The sequence below is a fragment of the Ranitomeya variabilis genome, chromosome 1, assembly GCF_051348905.1.
Source record: "Ranitomeya variabilis isolate aRanVar5 chromosome 1, aRanVar5.hap1, whole genome shotgun sequence".
NCBI classification, from domain to species: Eukaryota; Metazoa; Chordata; class Amphibia; order Anura; family Dendrobatidae; genus Ranitomeya; species Ranitomeya variabilis.
In genome coordinates, this window is record NC_135232.1 from 56,743,470 (window position 1) to 56,765,109 (window position 21,640).

Here is a 21,640-nt window from a genome sequence, read left to right on the forward strand (position 1 = left end):
TTTTTAAATATTTATTAGAGATTTCTAGTCAAGTTGAGCTACATATGAATTCTTCTGCCTGTCGATCAGTGGCGCAGGGCATAGGGCTGTGGAGTCGGAGTCATGGAGTCGGAGCCCATTTTGGTGGAGTCGGAGTCATGGAAATTGAGAAGTCGGAGTCGGAGGTTTGGCTTACTGACTCCACAGCCCTGGCAGGGCAGACATGGTCATAGTCAATCTGTGCCATTGTGAACTCTTATTTACTTTACCGAGTACCGGCACGTCTGCTCTTCCATCTCTACCGCTGGAACGACGTGTAAGGCCGACCTTCTGCTCTATAACATCCTGCAGGTCACCAATCACACTGCGCCCCTCACTGAATTAGTCTGCTACTTAACCAGCTTCTTCCTCCTCCACTCTCTGCATCTAGATCGGCATTTAAAAGGGTCCTGCGGGATAATAAAAATGGCTGGATAAAATGACCACGACTAACCTCCCCGCTGCTCCGGTGGTCCATGCTGATCCTGCAGCAATCACAAGCCGTACGTCGTTTGTGATCGCCCTGTAGCAAATCCCTGGCCCCAGTGGTCATGTGACATCCAGGAAAACGTCTGAGCTCAGGCGAGCGATTGGCTGCAGCGGTCACGCGAATAATGAGCATGAAGTCATAACTCAGATTCCCAGCTACTATTCTTAAGGCCTGTTTCACACCTAGATTTTGGAATTTTTTAACAGCCTCACATTTGTGAGCGTAAAGAAAAAACTGATACATTTTGTTTGTATGTTTTTTACTACATTGCACTATTATTTTTTTATTATACAGAGAGGGGGTGTCAGGAAATCATGTGAATTATTTTCTGGAAAAAAAACAAAAACGGATGCAAATGTATGGCTAATCTGAGCACTTTAACAGCTTATATGGGACATACAATCAGGACTGCCAAGAAATGGAGGACGCAATTCATTTTAGCACTCAGTCCAAGTAGATCCTTAGCTAATTTGGCTTTCTTGAAATTTATATAGATTTCTTGTTTAAAGCTTATAGAAAAAAAAAAAAAAAAAAATCAATGTCGGACCTGAAACCAGCAGTTTAATGCCCCGACAAGTCCCAGGGTATCTTGGTAAATGACTCTGAACGCGGACGTCACTCAATTCCAATAGGAGGGGGAGGGGAGACCTTGTCTTTTTATCATTTCAGTAAAGCAATTTCAATAACACAGGAGCCACATCGCAAACATGAGAAATGACATATTGCTTATACTAACAGCAAAACAATGATGCAGCGGAGGAACAGATCGGAGGGCCGCGGCCGCTATTCAGGCGCCATATTTCTTAGAGGCAAGTGATCTAGAAGGAGACTGTCATATCGCTCAAGACCCTGGTATTGATCTTCTTGGGTCATTAAGTAATACCAATGACTACGCAAAGGTCAGGGGTTCACAGGAAACATAAAATGTCTCCGCGGTCTCGCGTGATCCTTGCGATCGATGTGATCATGTAATAGATCACAGATTCATTAGATTTTTTTTATATAAACAATCCTTAAGGGGAAACGTTTTTAATGTAACATACATGCAGTGTTTCTATTACGGCATGATAATAACCATTGTGTTAAAGGAAAACTACAAGATGATCAATGAAATAGAGCTTTCTAAACTCCAGACAACCAGGCTTTGGCCTTCAAAATGTTTTTTTTATTAAAAAGTAGGATCAACCCTCCCAAGCCATCTATATGGGCAAGTAGTCATAGGAAGTTGAATAAATTGAGAAATCCACGTTTTTCTTAATATGCAAATAGGCCGTGAAGCTCTCTGGGCCGGACATAGATCTCCCCAAGAATCTGCCCCTAGACTTATCAGTGTGAGACTTGTACAGGTGCTTCTCACAAAATGAGAATATCAGCAAAAAGTTAATTTATTTCAGTTCTTCAATGCAAAAAGTGAAGCTCATATATTATATAGTGTTATTACAAACAGAGTGATCTATTTCACGAGTTCACTTCTGTTAATGTTGATTATGGCTTACAGCCAGTGAAAATCCAATAGTCATTATCTCAGTAAATCAGAATAATTAGCAAAAACCTGCAAAGGCCGTTTAAAAAGGTCCCTTAGTCTATTTCAGTAGCTCCACAATCATGGGGAAGACTGCGGACCTGACATATGTCCAGAAGGCAGTTACACACCACAAGGAGGGGAAGCCACAAAACGTCATTGCTAAAGAAGAACCGTTATAACAGTATTTTAGTTGTCATTTATGGTAATAAAAAAATGATAAACAGACATGTATTTTCTTTATTTTCTTACAGAGATTGACAAAAACTAAATTAAAAAATACTATAAAAAATAACATGAAAATTATGCCATCGGGAAACAATTATTTATATATTCATACAAAAAAAATTGCTTTATAGTTCTATAAACTGCATGAATAAAAAAAACCCCACAAACTGACAATATGCCTGGTCAAGAATGGGGAAAGAATGCCCGGTGTTACACATAGAAGCTTTGCAGTATTGAGATTCATGGCTAAGCGATTGACGGCCAATCATATTTTTTTAATGAAAATTCATCAAACCCAACAAATTAGAAGTTATCACTCCAGATGATCGAATCTTCCAAAATTGTAAAGATACTTCGCCTTCTACCTTTCTTCTTCTTCTGATTGGCCACAAAAATTATCAAGAAGAGCAGAAAATGAAGCAGCTCCTTGAAAGAAAAAGAGATTGGTGGCGTTTCGGGGATCTTTCAGGTGACAGATGTTAATTAATGTATAAATGCAAAGATCTCTGAAATAACCGATATAATTCTGTTAGATGACCGGGGAGTGAAAGTGCCTTTGGGATGCCTTATGTTGTTATATGTGGTAATTAAGGCTCAGGAGAAAGTTCTCGGCTACGGCTGAAGCTCTTTAACCGTGATGATGTTGGAATTCATAAAACATAAAGAGGCGCCATAACTTTATACTAAAGAATAGATTGGAGCATTTAAAGATCAAGTTCCTGTTAAGTATCTTCATAACCTTCTATACGAGAAGTATCGGACTACAAAAGACTTTCAAAAGAAAGCGAGTAAGAAATTGTTCAACTTTTTACTGTAAAAAAAAAAAAAAAATCTGTCATGAGATTCAGAGACCGGATCTTCATATATCCATGTTTTATTCTGAAATGCTAAAAGGAGAACCCAGAAACGAGGTGACTGAATAGTCTAGTCACGGGGGTGGGTTCCCACTGGCTTCTCTCCACCCTGCTCAGCTACAGTGGGTGCGGTAAGTATTCAGACCCCTTTAAATGTTTCACTCATTGTTTCACTGCAGCCATTTGGTAAATTCAAAAACTCTGCACCCCATCTTCACTGAAAAAAACCAAAACAGAAATGTAGTAGTTTTTGCAAATTTATTAAAAACGAAAAACTGAAATATCTCATGGTCATAAGTATTCAGACCCTTTGCTCAGTATTGAGTAGAGGCCCCTTTTGAGCTAGTACAGCCATGAGTCTTCTTGGGAATGATGCAAAACGTTTTTCACACCTGGATTTGGGGATCCTCTGCCATTCTTCCTTGCAGATCCTCTCCAGTTCCATCTGGTTGGATGGTGAACATTGGTGGACAGCCATTTTCTCTCCAGAGATGCTCAATTGGGTTTAGGTCAGGGCTCTGGCTGGGCCAATCAAGAATGGTCACAGAGTTGTTCTGAAGCCACTCCTTTGTTATTTTAGCTGTGTGCTTAGGGTCATTGTCTTGTTGGAAGGTGAACCTTCGGCCAAGTCTGAGGTCCAGAGCACTCTGGAAGAGGTTTTCATCCAGGATATCTCTGTACTTGGCAGCATTCATGTTTCCTACAATGGCAACCAGTCGTCCTGTCCCTGCAGTTGAAAAACACCCCCATAAGCATGATGCTGCCACCACCATGTTTCACTGTTGGGATTGTATTGGGCAGTGCCTGGTAATCTCCACACATACTGCTTAGAATTATCACCAAAAAGGTCTATCTTTGTCTTATCAGACCAGAGAATCTTATTTCCCATAGTCTGGGAGTCCTTCATTTGATTTTTTAAGCAAACTCTATGCGGGCTTTCATATGTCTTGCACTGAGGAGAAGCTTCCGTTGGGCCACATAAAGGCCTGACTGGTGGAGGGCTGCAGTGATAGTTGACTTTGTGGAACTTTCTCCCATCTCCCTACTGCATCTCTGGAGCTCAGCCACAGTGATCTTGGGGTTCTTCTTTACCTCTCTCACCAAGGCTCTTTCTCCCATGATTGCTCAGTTTGGCTGGATGGCCAGGACTAGGAAGACTTCTGGTGGTCCCAAACTTCTTTTTAAGGACTATGGAGGCCACTGTGCTCTTAGGAACCTTGAGTGCTGCAGAAATTCTTTTGTAACCTTGTCCAGATCTGTGCCTTGCCACAATTCTGTCTGAGCTTCTTGGCCAGTTCCTTTGACCTCATGATTCTCATTTAGTCTGATATGCACTGTGAGCTGTGAGGTCTTATATAGACAGGTGTGCGCCTTTCCAAATCAAGTCCTATCAGGTTAATTAAACACAGTGGCCTCCAATGAAGGAGTAGATGAAACAAAGAGTGAAAAATTTAAAGGGGTCTGAATACTTTCCGTACTCACTGTAGATTGACAGATCTCTCACGATACAAAACACATCTGTCAGTCAAGCAGTTCCGGGCTGAGGTAAGCCGGTGGGGACCTACCCTTGTGTCAGACTTATGCTTTCAACTATGTTCTCTCTGAAATATTGTAGTGTTCCAGAGTAAATCATGGATATTTGTACTCATGTATCCGGTCTACGATTCATGTTGACTGTTCCGGATAGCATGAATCACCTGACAGGTTCCCTTCAATAAATCTTAGAATTATAATAGAGCTCTAAATGTCCAGCATTTCTACAGTGTTACGGCAACCCTCCACCCTGGGACCAAAAAGTGACTGTACATTTGTCATGTACGGTATATTCACCCTACCTGGTGCTGTCCATTTGACTCCTCCTCAGATCAGAGTTCCTTTTCTCCAGATTTCAAGACTGCCACCAGCATGGCATGGGCAGTAGAGTACAAAGTCTAAACTATGCCTTTCCAGCTTTTATTATCCCACAGCACAGGGAAGGTATGGTTTACATTAACCACTGGAGGCCGAAAGAAGTAGGGGTTGACTATACACAAGAAATGTAAAGTCATTTTGCAGTGCCAGGGTGGAGATTCACTTTAAAGAGGCCGTCCACTATTGGTCAACCCTAACTTAATCAATTCAGGACCCCGATTAAAATATGTATACTCACAAACCGCAGTGGTGCCATTCTAGCTATGTCGGGGCCACTGTTCCCGGAAGGTGATGTGACATTGTTGTGTTACATCCTCTACTATATAATCGTCTAATTCTGTCTGTCTGTAATGGAAATCCCGCATCGCTGATTGGTCGCGCTAGCCGCCCGTGACCAATCAGCGACAGGCGCAGTCACAGTGCCACATAGTTCAGTCACGTTTATTGAACAAGTTCTGTCAGTCACAGTGCCACGTAGTTCAGTCACGTTTACTGAACAAGTTCTGTCAGTCACAGTGCGACATAGTTCACTCACGTTTACTGAACAAGTTCTGTCAGTCACAGTGCCACGTAGTTCAGTCACGTTTACTGAACAAGTTCTGTCAGTCACAGTGCGACATAGTTCACTCACGTTTACTGAACAAGTTCTGTCAGTCACAGTGCCACGTAGTTCAGTCAAGTTTACTGAACAAGTTCTGTCAGTCACAGTGCCACGTAGTTCAGTCAAGTTTACTGAACAAGTTCTGTCAGTCACAGTGCCACGTAGTTCAGTCACGTTCACTGAACACGTTCTGTCAGTCAGAATATTCTAGAATACCCGATGCGTTAGAATCGGGCCACCATCTAGTATAGTATAACTATCTGAAAGTTCGGTCCCAGATGTCCTCTGTCCTCCTGTCCTGCCTGATGTTGTGGCCACTGTGAAAAGAGGTAATGGAGCAAAGATGCCAGCAGCGGAGCAACAGCAAAATGACTGAAAATATGCCGGTGAAGACGCTTCAGCAAAATGAGTCAGAATTTTCCTGAAACGTTTTAGTCTTCTTAAAGATGTCGTGTGAGGGTAACCCAGAGCATAGAAAAGGCAGAGGGAAAAAAAGTACACTCAAAATTTACCTGCATCTGTGGCGTATGTGCAGGGAGCGAGAGGTAATCTTGCTCGTCTTATGCCGCTCTGCGATCTGAGTCATCACTTTGCTCCCCATAAATCTTCACTCATTTACACCTTATCTGAAGAGCGTCGCGTGGCTGCGATGTGCGGCAGCCGTGACCCTGTGAAGAGCTGGGACAGTTTGTGTCTGCAGTTCCGATAGGCGAGGGAGATGTGAGGCTTCTGATATCCATGTACAAGGATTATCCCTTATGTATAATCTGTGTTATTGCCCAGCTTTGAGAAAAGCTGGAAAGGTACGCCGCCTGATCCTCAAATTTATGATGAGCGTTGATGCTCTTTAAGTTACCGATCTTACTCCAGTCCCCGGCTGGAGTAATGTTTGTGGCGAGGAGCATACAGAGCCACACGCCGGTTTTAGCTCATGGACATAAACAGAAATGTTTCCATTCACTTCAACAACCAACTGGAGAATTGTGATTAAAATATGAGATTTTTAGATTAGAATTGCTTTTTACAAACCCGTACAAGGGAACAAGGCCTCCCTGCAGTGATGCTGCGTCTTCCATCAAGCACTGTGATGTATCGGTGCGCTGTGTGAATTAAGCGCGATACTAAGTGAAAAGGAGAGAAATATTGTGCCGGCGAGTATTAAGTGTTCTCCATCGTGCGGCACAAACGGCGAGGATAAATCCGGCTTCTCGGCTGCTGCTGATGGGATAAATATTTGGGAGATGTAATATTGGAGAGTAATGCTCTCTTTCCATCTCCATAATGTCGGAGGCTCCCCATTGTAATCCCGGGCACGGAGCGGCTCCTCACTACGCCGTGTTCTTGATTACTGGATTGTATTCACAGCTATGTAAAGTGTCTACCCTGACTCCTAATAATCTGTTTACTGAAATGAAAGGCTTCTGCTCGGGCCCCTTTATTAATAGAGTCATGAACTCTCTTTTCAAGCGTAGATTAAACAGTGAGCTGCGGGAAGCCGGCTGCATGTGTAAGTGGCAGCGCCGAGCGAAGGTAACAAGGCAACTTCATAATAAGAAACCTCCTGCTGCTGTAGGGCCCCTGATAGAATGCCGGATGCAGGAGGGGCGAAGAGCACAGTTACGGTAAGTTCACACTAGGTGCTTTTTCAGCGTTTTTTTCTGCAGCAAAACCTGCTCTCTTGGCAGGAAAGAAGTTGCCGAAAAAAAAGCATGGTGGTTTTTGACTGTGTTTTTGTTTAGTTTTTTGCGGCAGTTTTGGCATCCTAGATTTGTCTCTTGTGCATGCTGATAAAGTTTAGAGATGGGCGGATCCCTGGATGTTCGGTTCTGGCAGGTTCGGCCGAACAGTTATAAAAAGGTCAGGTTCGGGTACCTGGACGCCATTCACTTGAATGGGGGGCCCGAACATCAAGTGTGACACCAAACACCGCTTCTGATCAGTGGTAAAATCATTACCTCTAGTCAGGCACCAGAGGTGATCAGAAGTGTAAAGTTGACCTCCAGTCACTAGAGTTTGCTGATGGGCCTACGCCTACTGCCGCAAATAACCGTGAGGGAAGGTGGCAGCTGATGGGAGTATTCATCAGCGGGCGACTGCGCTGTAAATAAATATAACCCCCCCCCCCCAAAAAAAAATGTGGGTTCTCCTGTATTTTTGATAACCAGTCGGGCAAAACTCACAGCTTGGGGTGGCAACATTCAGTTGTCAGCTTCAGCAAGGCTGGTAATCAAGAATAGAGGGGTCCTCAATGCGACTATTTAAATTATTTAATGAAATAATAATTTAAAAAAAAACGGCGTGGGATACCCCCCATTTTTTAAAACCAGCCAAGCTAAAGCAGACAGCTGGGGGCTGATATTCTCAGACTGGTAAGGGGCCATGGATATTTGCTTTGCAGCCTAAAAATAGCAGCCCGCAGCCGTCCAGAAAAGGTGTGCCTATTACATGAGCCAGTTCTGGGGCTTTGCCCAGCTCTTCTCACTTGAAAATTTTCATTAACAATGCTGAAGAAACACTTAGTGTGAACTTAGCCTTAGTCTGTCATGTGTCAGGTGAAGCAGTGCAATCACATGGAGTTTAATGTACATATAGGAGTACAATGCAACCATTGAGGCCTACCCAGTTTGCCCCTCAGCAGGCTACCCAACAACGCCCCTCAGCAGGCTACCCAACAACGCCCCTCAGTGGGCTACTCAACAACGCCCCTCAGCGGGTTACCCAACAATGCCCTTCAGCAGGCTACCCAACAATGCCCTTCAGCAGGCTACCCAACAACGCCCCTCAGCAGGCTACCCAATGTTGGCTACATAAAACACATGACATGGATTAATCAAATGGGCACCTCACAGGGCAATTTAACATATACCTCACACAGTGACTCTATATACACTCTGCAGCAGGACTAAGTGATAAATCATGATGTTTTCAGACAAAATGATGAAATAAAAGGGTAATGTACAATGTAACACATACCAATACAAATATGTGGAACCTCATTTGGGGATCACATGTACGATGAACACCATCTAATGTAACCGGGATTAAAATTAGAGTTTCCAAAACAAATCGCTGATCACTTTTCAGCCGGGCAGTAAACCAACAAAAGAAAAAGCTGGGTCTCCTTAAGATGCCTGTAAGGGCACCTCCACGAGATAGAATCCTGCAATGTACTGGTGAAGAAAACCTCCGACACAGTAGATACTGGTTTGTTTGATGACCACCATGTTTTGAGGTACTGGTGATAGACTGGACACGGACTTACAGGTGAGCACAACAGAGACAGTTCCCTTCCTTCTGGAGATTTAGTCTGCATACATTTCTCAGTGATCATCGTCTATGGCTCCCCTACCAGCTAAATCTCCACAAGTACAATCACTTCCTTTCACGATAGACCTTGGACATATATATATATATATATCTTGCATTTATCAGAATGTGAGCAAAAACAATAAAGAACTCTGCTCAATCTGCAGCACTTGCCTTCTTAACAGTCTTGTCCGGCTCTAGAGCAATGTCAGGAATGTTGGCATCAACCATCAGGGAGAAAAGATTTAGGATCAAGTTAGAATACCTAAAAGAGAAAAAAGTAAAAAAAAAAACACAACATGTAAAATATAATAAAAACACAAATCAACAAAAATCAAATATTTACAGTATCAATCACCATGAACCAAAAGAGGATCAGTATTAGCTGTGATACACCCAATGAGGGAGCTAGAGATAACAGATCCTTCAGTTTTCGGACAATCGGCACACACACAATTCGCCACTGACTACAGTCGCATGACAATGACAGACGTCAAAGTGCGCCAGCACTGACACTATGAGCGTGACGCTGAAATAATTCAGTGTCGGTGCGCAGGCAGGAGACAGTGTTCCCTCTCGGATTTGGAAACGTCAATCACTGTAAGGTACCAATTTCATTATGCAAATAGGAGGGCGGGATGGTGCACCGAGACAAGGGTGCACCAAAACAGGCTCATTTGCACACCAAATAAAAGTTGATTTTTAATTAAACAATATCAAGTTAAACTATACTTGCCAACTATGATTTAAATAGGGGCTAGGTCATTTATATAAAGGTTTAGACAGTTTGTCATTTTGGCGGTGACACACTCCCTTTAAAAAACCACCACAGCATGTCTATTAGGTTGGATTTTGACTGGGCCATTGCAACACATTGATTCTTTTTATTTCCAGCTATTCTGATGTAGATTTGCTACTGTGCTGGAGATCCTAGTCCTGTCGCATGACCCAGTATTGGCCAAGCTTTAGCTCTTGCATAAATGGCCTCAGTTAAGGTGCCAAGGTTCGTGGCTGCAAAGCATCCATTAGTATGAAGAGTTTGTGCTAAATTTGGTTTTCACAGGTCATTATGACCAAACATCTCCCACTTTGATCTCGTCTGATAGAAAGCACATTATTCCACAAGTTTTTTTCTTTTGCTCATATCCAACTTTGCAAACCTTAGCCGAGCTGCAAATTTTTTTTTTTTAAACAAATTAAACTTTCTCCTTGAAACGTTTCCCAACACAACATAATTAATCACTCTTCTTCAAATTGGACTGTCATAAACATTACTAGTTAGCATTCTAATTGAGGCCTTTAGAGTCTGAGCTGTAGCTCTTGGGTTTCACGTACGGTACTTTTCTCTGAGCATTGCACCGTCTGACCTTTTGGTGAATTTGCTTGGACATCCACTCCTGGGAATATTTTCAACTATCTTGAAATGTTTTCTACTTATGAATAATCTTTCTGTACAATGATAGACTTGGCCTTGTAACCTTTTCCAGACTAATGGGTATCAACTATTGCTTCTCGAAGAAGAGTGTACTTAATTATTTACACGATGCTCCTTAATTTTGGCTTAATTATTAAATAAATAATGACATGGTGCAATCTGTCATGTGTTCTACTCATCTGAGCTTGTATCTAGTTTTAAGGTCTTCTAATGACCAGTTTTTTTCCTTTTCATCATGGAATGATGTGTAAAAAACTGAATTCAAAGAGGTATGCTTAGTTTTTCTCATAATTGTATATAAAGTAGGGGCAAATTAAAGATTATTTTTTAGTGGAGAATCCTTTTTATTAATATACTAACCCACTGAAATGCCCAGGCAAAACTTTTCCATAGGACTAGGGCATCAATCTTCGTTCTTAGTACACATGGCCACATTCAGCTACAAATAGCGATCTCCAATAAAACCATCCAATAAATACAGATAACACCTTTAATTACACACTGACGAGCGCGAGGAAGCTGGAAGACTGCAGTCATATGAAGGACAAACCAGCTGCTCCTGGGAGATCTGCAAGTCACCAGGCAGAGGATGCGCTAATTCTATCAGAGGAAAAGAAGAGATCCAGTTTCCAAAAAAAAAAAAAAATTTAAAAATCGAAGCTGATTGAGTTACCTTGCCACTTATCTAGGAATGACATTGTGATGATGGAAAGTTCTCGAATGATACCAGAAGGTGCGATATTATATCTACCCGAAATAAAATATATATATAATGATATACAAAAAGAAAAAGCCGGCAGCAATAGTGTCGTACCCCCCAGGCAAATACCAAACAAAAAATGGAGGCAGCACATCAGTTTTAAAAGGTGAAAAAAGTGATATTTAATATCCCAAAATGGTGGCGCCGTTATCGCATCCTAGAGTGTGTAATGCGCATGTCTGAAAAAGCCCAAATCAGACCATCGTCTCATCACGCATGCGCAGTAGTGCTATGAGAAGATCTCATCGCGCATGCGCAGTAGTGCTATGAGAAGATCTCATCGCGCATGCGCAGTAGTGCTACGAGAAGATCTCATCGCGCATGCGCTATGAGAACACAAGCACCATCTTTAGAAAGGGATATGTGTAGTATAATGCGCATGCGCGAGATGTCCGCAGGTTTGATGGTGAGGTCGCCGTCACGGACCATATTTTTTTCACGAGTTAGATTTGGATGTTTATACAGGTCGGTCTAAATGCATTTACATCATCATGAATGGATAGGTTTCTTTGTTAAGTAGTTCTCTGCCTTTTGTGGTATTTTTTTTTTTATAATATGATCGCAGACATTTGGTCTCGAGCATGTGCAGTATTTATGCTTTGGGATTGCCATAACCATATTTTGATTCCTCCATGCCATTGTGCGTGGGCGATATACTATACATATCCCATTCTAAAGATGGTGCTTGTGTACTCATAGCGCTACTGCACATGCGCAAGGAGACGATGGTCCAATTGGGCTTTTTCAAACAGGCGCATTACGCACGCTAGGACACCAATAACGACAGTTTTTTTGGCTATTAAATAGCACTTTCAAACTGGTGTGCTGCCTCCATTTTTTGTCTTCTATATATAATATTAGACATGGGAGGAGGAAGATGTAGATATACAGGAGAGGAGGAATACATAGATAATGTTGTGGAGGTTAGAGTCTGACTGATTAATTGAGTCTGTGGACAGGATTCTTATAAAGGTGACTATGCAAGACACCTGTCTTTAACCCCTTCGAGACTCTGCCCTTTTTTGTTTTTGCAGCTGTTTTTCGTGATCTGGGGTTGAGTGAGGGCTTATTTATTGCGTGCCGAGATGCCGTTTTTATTGATACCTGTTTGGTGCAGATACGTTCTTTTGATCGCCTGCTATTGCATTTTAATGCGTTTTGACTTCTGTTTCTCGCTACGCCGTTTAGCGACCAGGTTAATATTTTTTTTTTTTAATTGATAGATCAGGTGATTCTGAACGCGGCGATACCAAATATGTGTATGTTTGATTGTTTTATTTTGAATGGGGCAAAAGGGGGGTGATGTGAACTTTTTTTTTTTTTTGGCATGCTTCAATAGTCTCCATAGGAGACTAGAAGCTCCCATAACCGGCTCTGCTACATACAGGTGATGATCTGATCCCCTTTATGTAGCAGAATTGCTGAATTGCTATGAGCGCAGACCACCTGACGGCGCTCATAGCAATCCGGCAGTGACAATCATAGAGGTCTCCAGGAGATCTCTGGTTGTCATACCAACCCATCAGTGTCCCGCAATCACATGAAGGAGGTCACCGCTGGGCAGATTTCCGGCCTGATGGCTGGAATTTAACGAATATTAAACGAGTGAATAGCCACGGGTGGATCGCATTTCCACTCGCGGCTGTTCTGGGCACATGTCAGCTGTTCAAAACAGCTTACCTTCCAGGAAAGATGTGGACTCACTGCCGGAGCCCACATCAAAGGGAGGGGAGCAACCTGCGCAATACTAGTACGGCAGAGGTTGCAAAGGGGTTAATGCATATAATGCATATAATGTATATAAACACGTGAGGAGTAAGGAGGAAGATGTAAATATACAGGAAAGGAGGAAGATGTAGCTATACAGGAGAGGAGGACAGAGGAAGATGGAGATATAAAGGAAAGGAGGAAGATGTAGATATACGAGAAGGAGGGAGGAAGATGTAAATATACAAGTGAGGAGGAAGGAGGAAGATGTAAATATAAAGGAGAGGAGGAAGGAGAAAGATGTAAATATAAAGGTGAGGAAGAAGGAGGAAGATGTAAATATACAGGTGAGGAGGAAGGAGAAAGATGTAAATATACAGGTGAGGAAGAAGGAGAAAGATGTAAATATAAAGGTGAGGAAGAAGGAGAAAGATGTAAATATAAAGGTGAGGAAGAAGGAGGAAGATGTAAATATACAGGTGAGGAGGAAGGAGAAAGATGTAAATATAAAGGTGAGGAAGAAGGAGGAAGATGTAGATATACAGGTGAGGAGGAAGGAGAAAGATGTAAATATAAAGGAGAGGAGGAAGGAGAAAGATGTAAATATAAAGGTGAGGAAGAAGGAGGAAGATGTAGATATACAGGTGAGGAGGAAGGAGGAAGACGTAGATACACAGGAGGATAGAGGAAGATGTAGATATACAGGTGAGGAGGAAGACAGATATACAGGAGAGGAGGACAGAGGAAGATGTAGATATACAGGAAAGGAGGAAGATGTAGATATACAGGAGAAGGAGGGAGAAAGATGTAGATATACAAGAGGAGGAAAGAGGCAGATGTAGTTATAAAGGAGAGAAAGAAGGAGGCAGATGTAGTTATAAAGGAGAGGAGATAAGGGAAGATGTAGGTATAGAGGAGAGGAGATAAGGGAAGATGTAGGTATAGAGGAAAGTAGGAAGATGTAAGTTGTAGATATACAGGAGAAAAGGAAGATGTAAGCTGTAGATATAGAGGAGGAGGACGACAGAGGAAGATGTAGATATACAGTAGAAGAGAATATGGGAAGATGTACATATACAGGAGAGGAGGAAGACGTATATACACAGAAGAAATAGATGTAAGATGTAGATATGCAGGAGAGGAGGAAGATGTAAATATACAGAAGAGATGGATGAAGGAACATGTCTGCGGGGCTTGCAGGAAAAGACGTGACATCCCGAACTCCTGAAAAACATTGGCAAATCCTCTGGTTGTATGCCAAATTCTCCACCATCAGAGAATGCAACAATTATGGCAAGTTTCTCCCAACCAGGCAGTAATAGGTGTAAACAAGTATGTGGAAGTGGTCTGCAAAAAGGGGCCTGTCTATGGTGAAACAATTTCCTTCTCCCCTCAAAAGTATTGGCTTCCAATTAAGCAAGATGGAGATTAAACGAGCATGGAGATATAGAAAAAAGGGAAGTATGGAGAAAGATGTAGAGATACAGGAGGGGTGGATGAATGAAGATTGGATATACAAGAGAGGATAAAAAAGTAGAGATACAGTATTCTATTGAAGGATGGAGGAAGAATTGGATTTGCGAGGGAGAAGAAGAAAGATATAGAAGTGTTGGGGAAAAAGTAGGATCCAAAAAAAGTATACATTTTTTCAAAATCAGAAAAGTCTGAAGAACTGGTTTCTATGACTAAAAGTTCTATTCACATTGGGTTCCCATCGTGATTTTCGCTTTTCCTTGCACGATTCCCACTGGGCCTGCATGAAAGCCTTTTCAAACTAAGAAAACCCTAACTTTAAATCAGACATGTCTGGAGAAATGACTCGGCATTAGGTGTTTTCAGTGTTTCCACAGCAACCCAAAGCTTCAGAGAATTTACACAATCTTTACCTAATCTCTTTCATTATAAAACTGTTTAAGGAACTTTGTATCTGGAGACGATCTGTCGCTCAACACTTCTTCTATTAAATGGCGAGTGATCAGGATTCTGAGGAAGTGCCGAGGAGAGGACAGATTCCTTCACAGCTTACAAAAAAATGCTGCAAAATCAGATATTAGTACGAGGCTGGTCCAGGGAAAACAGAAAAATCTGACCAGAAGTATATATTTCCTCCTAGACCCTCCAGTCTCAATGATCTTAATCTTTGGGTTTTGTGCCATGTCTTAAGCTTGTCTCAGTGCAATTCTCCGTGGAGATTTGGGGTAGAAGTGACAGATTCAAAAACTGCAGAAAATATTAAGTCGTAACAGATGCATAAAATAGGACTTCTAAAGCAATTATTTTTATTGCTATTAGGTTGAATGTCTTGTTAACCAAGCAGGAAAGTACCAGGTTGAACCAGGTTTCAACGAGCCCCATCTTTCTCCATTGCTACAGGGCCTGGCTTGCCAGGAGCCAAAGTGCGGAGATTTCTGGGTACCAAAGGGCCAAGTTTTGTTGGTGTTCTAGAACTCTGGGTGCAAAATTGGAGACTTTCCTGCTCTGAACTGGACACCGCACCAAAGCAATGCAAATCTTTTTGCTCAACCCTACCAGGTACCTTTGGAGTTTGACGATTGGCAAAAAGTGCTTGGTTTTGTGGGTCTTTTGTAGTTCGCAAAAGCCAATTACACTGGCGAGAGCGTGGCTGCTTTCCATTGCTGGAGCTACACAGTGATGACCCAGGACAGGAAAACAGGGCGAGCGCAGATAGCTCTGCAGCTCAGTGTGAGAACGGTGAGCCATGTAGCTGCCCAACGACTACAGACCAGCCAAGTAACCAGGAGATGCCCACCCTCTGCCTGGCGTATACCATAGAAGAATCCTGCCTTCCACAGCCTGAGTTACGAAGTACCTGGATCCTGCAGCCCTAAGCTGGAAGCCTGGGTGACTACAGACCTGCTACGCCAATGGTGGGGAACCTCAGGCCCGAAGGCTGTTTATGGCCCTCGATGACCTTTTATCTGGCCCCAGGGCAGCTTTCCATGGACCACACAGTGCTTAGGTGGGCAGCTGTATTTTGTTGGCCACCGGATTAATTTCTTATTGCTTTGTTCACTACTGAATGCTGAGGCACGTGAAAGGAAAGATTACGTCCTGACACCAGCGCCAGGACGTACATCGCGGGTGGCGTTAGCATGCGTTTTGTACGGCCTCAAACGGCCCTTGGCAAAAAAAATAATTCCCCATCCCTGTAATGTGAGTGAGTAGCAGGTGCCAAAGTTTTAACAGGTTATTCCCATCTTCAAAAAGCCAGACAGTATTTGTAAAGAGCAAGCAATTTTGCAATTGACTGCTTATTAAAATTGTCATCCATTCGAGATATATTGACACTTTGATGTTTACAGCTTGTTGCCTTGGAGACCGACCACCACCAATAGACAATGAATCACACGCAATGCTTCTAAAGTTCTTTCCTACAGAGTTTGTAAGCATGGGATCTTTGAAGCGAGCTAGTAACACCTAATCCTGGACAGCTTTAGAGCTAGACAGAAGCAGTGTAGACAACTAGTTGTAAACAAGCAAAAAAAAAAGTGTTAAAATCTCAAAATTGCTGAAAATTTTAACAAGGCGTAAATTGCAAGAGAGCTGGTCTTTAAAAGCACAATCTGACGAGAGTCATTCATAATCCTCTTAACAATTCTCTTCTGACGGTTTGGAGGGGAGGGCAAAAAATATATATAGACCTATATGCCACAGTCCTTGGTTTGCCAAGTAGCATGGTATCTGGTTCATCATGTGCCGCAGAGCTGGATTTGCCAGGTACAAAAATTAGTGCGAGGATCCACTGTTATTTAATCGTCAGCCCCCTTTACAACAATCTTATACAGACCCCGAACTGCAACATGTGTCACTGAGAAGCCACAAGTCGTCCTGGACATTAAAATTCTAACCAAGGACCTGGCGTCAGGCCACGGCGAGGAGGGATATTAATTATTCAGGTAATTAAAGTATGAAGTGTTATTGCCTCTTATCCGTCCTATCATCTAGTATATTTAAAAGGGCAGGCAGCTAATTATTTCACCACTAGTCCTGTAATTACACAACCATAAAACCAGCGCAGGGAAATGAGCTTTCAATTACACAGGGAAGTTTTTGTTTTAATAGTTTTCAATAGAATTTATTATCGGCCGGCCATTTTTATTTTTTTCCCAACACTCGCCTTGTGAGATATGAGGGTTACGCATCGATAGCGCTTTTTGGAAGACGCGATCTATGAACTAGCACAAAAAAAGGCTGATATTTTCTAAAGTTCGGTCAGTTGGGACAAAAGTTGCAATCTTACTGACATGGTCAAGGTTTGTGTCTCGATTGTTATGTCTCATCTTAATCTGCACGTAGACCAAGGCAGCAAGCTACTCTACACGGACTGTGGAGAAGCTAGCTACTTCCTGCGGCCAATGGGTGACATGTTCCAAACTTCCTTCAGTATCATCTTTGGCCAAAAATCAAACACTTTTATAGTTATAAAATAGGAAGAAGGCTGTGACCTGTGACAGAAAGATAAGGGGATGACTGGGTGACAGAGACAGCCCCATGAGGCCTCCATAGAGCAGGAGGAAGTGGCGATGGGCAGGGAATAAAGCTGGGGTGACAGAGGCTTTAGAACTACAAATAGCTTTCCAGCCTCAAACCATAAATTTCTCAGTAACAAAGGAAAGGACGGCCATGTAAAGGCATTGCTGGACTTGTCTTTGAAAGAGGTACAAGCGCATATAAACAGTTTGGCGGTGAAACCCTGCTGACAGATTCCCTTTAAGCTGGATGACCCAAAAAAAAAGATGGAACACTTGTCTTCATCAATAAATTTAGGTTTTTCATTCAGCCTCATTGCTCCCGAAGTATAACATCCAACCTGTCACCCCTGGTTTATAGAAGTATCATTTCTCCTTGCGGAGAGTGACATGATAAGCATGTCGAGGTGAGGAGACTTAAAGCCGCAATGCTCCTCTGGGAAATATGCAAATTGTCTCTTCAGAGAGGAAGCCTCTCACACAGCCAAACCAGATCTCCACTTTGTACTGATGAGGGGCAGTACCCCGAAACACAGTGTCTGAAATTGAGATTCTTATCCTAAGTCATGTGACAAAGCTCGTTAAAGGGTCGACATTGACTGTTAGGGTACCGTCTCACAGTGGCACTTTGATCGCTACGACCTGTGACGTTCCAGCGATATCCATACAATATCGCTGTGTCTGATACGCAGCAGCGATCAGGGACCCTGCTGAGAATCGTATGTCGTAGCAGATCGTTTGGAACTTTCTTTCGTCGCTGGATCTCCCGCTGTCATCGCTGGATCGTTGTGTGTGACAGCGATCCAGCGATGCGTTCGCTTGTAACCAGGGTAAACATCCTGGCTGCCGGAAAGTGAGAGCAGATCACAGCGGTGACGTCGCCGCTGTGATCTGCTTTCACTTTACGGCGGCACTCAGTCAGAGCGGGAAGCAGACGGCAAGGGACCTGGCGGACACCGGAATGTGAGTATGTACGTTTTTTTTTTTTTTACTTTTACGCTGGTAACCACGGTAAACATCGGGTTACTAAGCGCGGCCCTGCGCTTAGTAACCCGATGTTTACCCTGGTTACCCGGGGACTTCGGCATCGTTGGTCGCTGGAGAGCGGTCTGTGTGACAGCTCCCCAGCGACCACACAACGACTTACCAACGATCACGGCCAGGTCGTATCGCTGGTCGTGATCGTTGGTAAATTGTTATGTGAGACGGTACCCTTAGGATTGCTACTTCCAATAGGTGGCACTAGAGTTCTAGTTCTCTCTGAAGAGACAATTTTCCTGGTTTATAACAACCAGCCTCCTACGATGCAGTAGTCTGCCTTTATGTGACAAAATGGCTGGTGGTAAAAAGGTCAAGGTTACAAGCGAGGTCCTGTAATAGGATCCACTGGGGTAACAAGTCCGTTCCTGACATTTCTTCCTGCTTCTCAATAATATCACTCACAGGTGATGGGAGAAGAGGAAGAAACCACAGCAACTCAACCACTAGTGTCTGATCTCACAAATGATCTTCTGGATGAGTGGGACATCTCCAAAAGTTTGTAGAAATCCTTCCTGTAAGAGCGGGAGCCGACAATATATATTTTTTAAATGCACAATGCATTATACATATAAAAATGTTGAACACACAGCTATATATTCATACATACATACACACAGGGTACATGCACACACACACACACACACACACACACAAGATAAATACACATACATATACAAACAATATTTTGAACACCGGGAACTAGATTTAATGGTAAATTACTACTTCCTGTCCATTACAATAGAGTGACTTAAACCCCATTGGATTGTATTGAAGAGTTATCTGAGCATGCTCTGTATAAGGCAACGGTCATTGTAAAGGGAGGAGCAGCACATGAGCTGTAACATCATCTATTGTGAATGGTGGATCCTGTGTTACCTACTGTATATAGAGGTGTTATCAGTCATTGTAGAGGAGGAGGAGGTGAGCTGTGATATCACCTATTGTGAATGGTGAGCCCTGCGTTATCTACTGTATATAGGTGTTATCAGTCATTGTACAGGAGGAGGAGGTGAGCTGTGACATCACCTATTGTGAATGGAAGATCCCGTGTTATCTGCTGTATAAGGAGGTATTATCAGTCATTGTACAGGAGGAGGAGGTGAGCTGTGACATCACCTATTGTGAACGGTGGATCATGTGTTATCTGCTGTATATGGAGGTGTTATCAGTAATTGTACAGGAGGAGGTGAGCTGTAATATCATCTATTGTGAATGGTGGATCCTGTGTTATCTACTGTATAAGGAGGTGTTATCAGTCATTGTAAAGGAGGAGGAGGTGAGCTGTGACATCACCTAATGTGAATGGAGGATCCTGTGTTACCTACTGTATACAGAGGTGTTATCGGTCATTGTACAGGAGGAGGAGGTGAGCTATGACATCACCTATTGTGAATGGAAGATCCCGTGTTATCTGCTGTATAAGGAGGTATTATCAGTCATTGTACAGGAGGAGGAGGCGAGCTGTGACATCTATTGTGAATGGAAGATCCTGTGTTATCTGCTGTATATGGAGGTGTTATCAGTCATTGTACATGAGGAGGAGATGAGCTGTGATATCACCTATTGTGAATGGTGGATCCAGTGTTATCTACTGTATATAGAGGTGTTATCAGTCACTGTACAGGAGGAGGTGATCTGTGACATCACCTATTGTGAATGGTGGATCCTGTGTTATCTACTGTATATAGAGTGGTTATCAGTCATTGTACATGAGGAGGAGGTGAGCTGTGATATCACCTATTGTGAATGGAGGATCCTGTGTTATCTACTGTATATAGAGGTGTCATCAGTCATTGTAAAGGAGGAGGAGGTGAGCTGTGACATCACCTATTGTGAATGGTGGATCCTGTGTTATCTACTGTATTTAGAGTGGTTATCAGTCATTGTACAGGAGGAGGTGAGCTGTGACATCACCTAATGTGAATGGAGGATCCTGTGTTACCTGCTGTATATGGAGGTGTTATCAGTCATTGTACAGTAGGAGGAGGTGAGCTGTGACAACACCTATTGAGAATGGTGGATCTTGTGTTATCTACTGTATATAGAGGTGTTATCAGTCATTGTACAGGAGGAGGAGGTGAGCTGTAACATCATCTATTGTAAATGGAGGATCCTGTGTTATCTACTGTATATAAAAGGCGTTATCAGTCATTGTACAGGAGGAGGAGGCGAGCTGTGACATCACCTATTGTGAATGGTGGATCCTGTGTTATCTGCTGTATATTGAGCTGTTATCAGTCATTGTACAGGAGGAGGAGGTGAGCTATGACATCACCTATTGTGGATGGAGGATCATGTGTTATCTGCTGTATACAGGTGTTATCAGTCATTGTAGGAGGAGGTGAGCTGTGATGTCACATATTGTGAATGGAGGATCCTGTGTTATCTATTGTACGGTATATAAAAGGTGTTATTAGTCATTGTACAGGAGGAGGAGGAGGTGAGCTGTGACATCACCTATTGTGAATGGAGGATTATGTATTATCTACTGTATATTGAGGTGTTATCAGTCATTGTACAGGAGGAGCAGGTAAGCTGTGACATCACCTATTGTGAGTGGTGGAACGTTAAAAGCCTTCTCTACAGAAAAGTAAGAGAAATATTAGGCTTAATGGCCGGTGTGAAAAATGCTCTTTTTCTGAGGATTTTTTTCATATTGCCATATTAAAAACAATGAAAACACTTCTAAAAAATACATTTACCTTAAAGATTTGATTTAACGATACGCAATTTTCTGATGACACGTTCCCTTTATAGGCCGACCCTAGAGACCATATATGCGAGCCCTCCTCTTAAATGGTTATTTGCATTTAATAAGGCGAGTTCTTACTAATGAGCGCCGACCATTTCTGTACAACTGTACAAGATATGAAATGTGAAAGGCGCTGTGTCTTATTAGGCAGGAGACATAATAACACGCTCTCTATAACCTGTCACTGGTAATGGATTACTGGCTCTTTAACGACGAGTTATTAATCACAGACCCGGAATCTTCCCTCCCCATGTCTGTCGATGAAGGAGAGATTAACCTGTGTGTCCTACATCGCTCAAATGGGTTTTACTCGTCAGGACACTGAGGAGGAGATTATTGATAGCTGGCTGTGTATGGAACATTAAAAAATTCATAAGAAAGAAAAAAAGTAAAAAATTCTCAAAATGTCATAATACACGTGGACTATCCACGTGATATCGGTGACCGCTCGCTTACAGTTTCTCCATTAGCAAACTGATTACTTATGCAATGATTTGCCCTGGCTGACATACTCCTGTAACATTG

At 42.6% G+C, this 21,640-nt stretch overlaps 1 protein-coding gene across 2 annotated transcripts in view; it reads right to left on the reverse strand.

Moving 5' to 3' along the window:
* Positions 1 to 21,640, reverse strand: part of PIK3C3 (phosphatidylinositol 3-kinase catalytic subunit type 3) — a 186,704-nt gene that overhangs the window by 39,577 nt on the left and 125,487 nt on the right. For both annotated transcript variants that reach the window (XM_077283882.1, XM_077283873.1), the window contains exon 23: positions 9,105 to 9,195. In XM_077283882.1, coding sequence (XP_077139997.1) covers positions 9,105 to 9,195 — 91 coding nt within the window. The remainder of the gene's footprint in view (positions 1 to 9,104; positions 9,196 to 21,640) is intronic.